The following is a 3,998-nucleotide window of genomic DNA, read 5'->3' as shown; positions in this document are numbered from 1 at the left end:
GCTCATGCCTGTAATCCCAGCACTTTGGGAGGCTGAGGTAGGAGGATCACCTGAGCCCAGGAGTTTGAGACCAGCCTGCACAACATAGTGAGATCCCCATCTCTAAACAAAAGAGAAAATAATTTTTAGTTGACCCTTATTATAACTTTGATGTAAGTACATTACAGTACAATTTTTCAAGTCCACATATGAGGGGGTGGTTTTTTAATGTATGAATGAGGAATAATTACTTTGTTGGTTAACTATCTAAAGGGCCTGAAGGGGACAGGGGAGTTAGAGTGCCATTTCCTAAGAAACAGACAAGTATTCAGTGGGTTTTACTGCAGTTACATAAAGCATGGTTCTAGTTCACTTAGGAAGCATCATAAATATTTGGAGATATAATATATTAAGTTCTTTTATGGGAATTCAGTACGATTATTTCTAGCATGGTTAATAGTGCCCATAAAGGAACTTAGTATGTTATAGCATGGGAGATATTTTTCATTCCTTCTGTATAATTAGCCAAATTCTTGACAGGCAAAATTGGGTGACCAAGGAAACCTCTCTGAACTGGTTAATCTCATCTTGACGGTGGCTGATGGAGACAAAGATGGCCAGGTTTCCTTGGGAGAAGCAAAATCAGCATGGGCACTTCTTCAACTGAATGAATTTCTTCTCATGGTGATACTTCAAGATAAAGAACATACCCCCAAATTAATGGGATTCTGTGGTGACCTGTATGTGATGGAAAGTGTTGAATATACCTCTCTTTATGGAATAAGCCTTCCTTGGGTCATTGAACTTTTTATTCCATCTGGGTTCAGAAGAAGCATGGATCAGCTGTTCACACCATCATGGCCAAGAAAGGCAAAAATAGCCATAGGACTTCTAGAATTTGTGGAAGATGTTTTCCATGGCCCCTATGGAAATTTCCTCATGTGCGATACTAGTGCCAAAAACCTAGGATATAATGATAAGTATGATTTGAAAATGGTGGATATGAGAAAAATTGTGCCAGAGACAAACCTGAAAGAACTTATTAAGGATCGTCACTGTGAGTCTGATTTGGACTGTGTCTATGGCACAGATTGTAGAACTAGCTGTGATCAGAGTACAATGAAGTGTACTTCAGAAGTGATACAACCAAACTTGGCAAAAGCCTGTCAGTTACTCAAAGACTACCTACTGCGTGGTGCTCCAAGTGAAATTCGTGAAGAATTAGAAAAGCAGCTTTATTCTTGTATTGCTCTCAAAGTCACAGCAAATCAAATGGAAATGGAACATTCTTTGATACTAAATAACCTAAAAACATTATTGTGGAAGAAAATTTCCTACACTAATGACTCTTAGTTCATTTGGACATAGTTACAATTTTAAGAAACTTGCCACTTTTAAAGAACAATTTTGAGCATTAAAAAAATGGCTTCAGATTCCTGCCAGTTACACAAAACTCCTTCCCCCAGGCCTGAGAAGCCACCAGTATGTGATTACTGAAGTAATGGCAGGTGTAAGATCAACAGGTCCCCAAGATGTCATTCCTGCCCTTTTAGAAACCCTGTTACATCTCCGATGTTCATTATTTAACTATTTTGACTGACTTTAAAAACCAATGCTGTGAAAAGCCTCATTCCATAAACATCAATAGTGAGTCATCTGTAGATTTACCTTAGTCAAAATACCAATGCTGGAAACATTGTGTTTGCATTGAAGCTGCTGTTCAACAAGAAAATTTATAAATGTACTAATGTCTTAGCATGGTAAAGTTTGCACATTAACAGAAATTAAGACTGCAAAGCAGGTTAAACTTGCTCCTTTATAAACAGATGTTGGGTTAATAGCATGGTTTATTCTATTAAAGACTTATACACCCATTTTTAACCTCATTCAGCCATCAGCTGTTATGTGTAGCTTCACAATGTTTCAAGTGGCTTACTTCAAGAAATCTTATACTTGACAATACACCGATTTTATTGACTGAAAATGGATGAACTTTCCTAAAGATTCAAAGGGCCCATCTTAGCATTACACAGCTGACTTGAGCCCTTCAAAACTGACATCTTAAGGCCCAATCAAGATCCACATATCCTGACTTTGATCTTTGTGCAAGTGGGACTGTAAGTGCAAGACTAAAATAAATTATAGCAGACTTTTAAGAATAACTTTCCATTTTCAAACAGTATATATTCTGTGGGCCAAAGGGCTATTTCTTAAAGAGGCATGTAAATGTATTCATCTAATGTTTTTTTCCCCACGTAAACTTGATATTCAAGGTTTAATATTTGCTCCTTTCATATTTTCACACATATACTCAGATTTGGCATGTACCTTTCAACATCTCCATAAAATTAAACACCTTTTGGAGAAAAGATCCAGTATTTTCTGCTCAAAGGTTTCACCTACTTAAAGTGGATGTGTTAAAAATCTATGTGACCTTCACTGGACAGCTTTCTCTCAAAACTTTCCTTCAATGCCATGGATTAGCACCAGTTTTGTTTACTTTAAGGTACTTTTCCCATTTATCATCCGGTTATAATAAATGGATAGAAGAAATATTTCCCAGTGATGGCTGGTCTGTTGCTTGCCAGATTTTTAGGAAGAACTGTTCATCATACAACATAAGGGATAATGACTCCTGTCAGGTAAAACAGAAGCCCAAGAAATAACAACTTTTTCTTAAAAAGTTACGCTTGTTTTCTTGGAGGAAAAAACCTGTCAACTCCTTTGCTTTTATAAAATATTTCAGGGTATTTCCTATAAGGTTCGTAAGAATAAGAGCTTAACACAGAAGTAGTTTCTGTCTGTAGGTTTATTATCTTTATCTGAAAAATCATCATAGAAAATTGTTTGGTTTAGCTCTCAGCAGCCCGCTCCTGAGCTCTGAGGAAGCTTGCCTTCTTTTGAGCTACCCGATCCTTCTTCTGAGCAAGAGACATTTTGGGACGGTTCCACCTACAAAAGATAGGAATATATATTTTTAAAACCATAACTGAAGAGAATAGAGAATAATTTAAAATTTTAATTTTAATAAAGTTTATTTTAAGAGAATATTCAAGACTTTGCAATCACAAGGAGGCTAAATAATCCAAGTTCAAATACATTTACTTATGTATGATCTTAAGCTAACTTTCCCAAACCCCAACTTCTATAATGTCCTACTACCACAGGGTCAAAAGTCAAATAGAAGACATGTTAGATCCAGCAATCCCACTTCTAGGTATTTGCCCACATGTTTTGAAATCAGTTTGTCCAAGAGAGTGGCACTCCCATGTTCATTGCAGCACTATATATTAATAACAACAGATAAATGGATAAAGGAAATGTGGTATACATATACATAATGGAATATTACTCAGTCTTTTTTAAAAAAGATGGAAATTGTTATTTGCAACATGAATGGAAGTGGAGAATATTGTGCTCAGTGAAGTAAGCCAGGCACAAAAAGACAAATACTTCATATAGAATCTAAAACAATGTAACTCACAGAAGTAGAGAGAAGAATGGTGGTTACAGAGGTTGGTGGGGGTGGTGGGTGCAATGAATGGGCAGATAGTCAAGTATAAAACCTCCAACTGGAGGAATATGGTTTTATTTTAGTTCTATTGCACAGCATGATAATATAGAGTATTGTACGCTTCACAATTAAGAGAATAAATTTCAAATGTTCTTACCACAAAGTGTTAAGTATTTGAGGTGAATGTTAAATACACTGATTACTACACATTGTATTTGTAGGCCATCACATCACTTTATGCTTACATGTTCATCAAGTATTACTTTCTATTCCATTTAAAGATCAAAACATGAAAGAGCAACAAAAAGCAACTTTTTTGTCAGCCAATAAAAAATGCAGTAACCAGTACTTAGACTGTACTAGGATAGAAAGCCACCTCAGTAGTGTCTGAGGCTAACACATTTCTATCACCACAGTTACTTTTGCAAACCTGGTTCCCTTCGCTTCTGCCACATCATGCAGAGCTAGTGATCGAGTTTGCACAATTACACCAAGTCTGCCCCAC

At 36.3% G+C, this 3,998-nt stretch overlaps 1 protein-coding gene across 5 annotated transcripts in view; it reads left to right on the top strand.

Moving 5' to 3' along the window:
• The window catches only part of FAM69A (family with sequence similarity 69, member A), a 64,964-nt gene that overhangs the window by 51,946 nt on the left and 9,020 nt on the right, over positions 1 to 3,998 (top strand). For 4 of the 5 annotated variants that reach the window (XM_011970212.1, XM_011970214.1, XM_011970211.1 and 1 more), the window contains one exon: positions 520 to 2,537. The exons of the other annotated variant lie outside the window; for it this stretch is intronic. In XM_011970212.1, the coding sequence (XP_011825602.1) occupies positions 520 to 1,332 (813 nt within the window). In that variant the 3' untranslated portion in view covers positions 1,333 to 2,537. Of the gene's footprint in view, positions 1 to 519; positions 2,538 to 3,998 lie in introns of those variants that run through there. 5 annotated transcript variants of the gene reach the window in all.

This window comes from Mandrillus leucophaeus, unplaced genomic scaffold (assembly GCF_000951045.1).
Source record: "Mandrillus leucophaeus isolate KB7577 unplaced genomic scaffold, Mleu.le_1.0 Scaffold933, whole genome shotgun sequence".
Taxonomy (NCBI): Eukaryota; Metazoa; Chordata; class Mammalia; order Primates; family Cercopithecidae; genus Mandrillus; species Mandrillus leucophaeus.
This window is presented reverse-complemented; position numbering and strand designations above follow the sequence as displayed.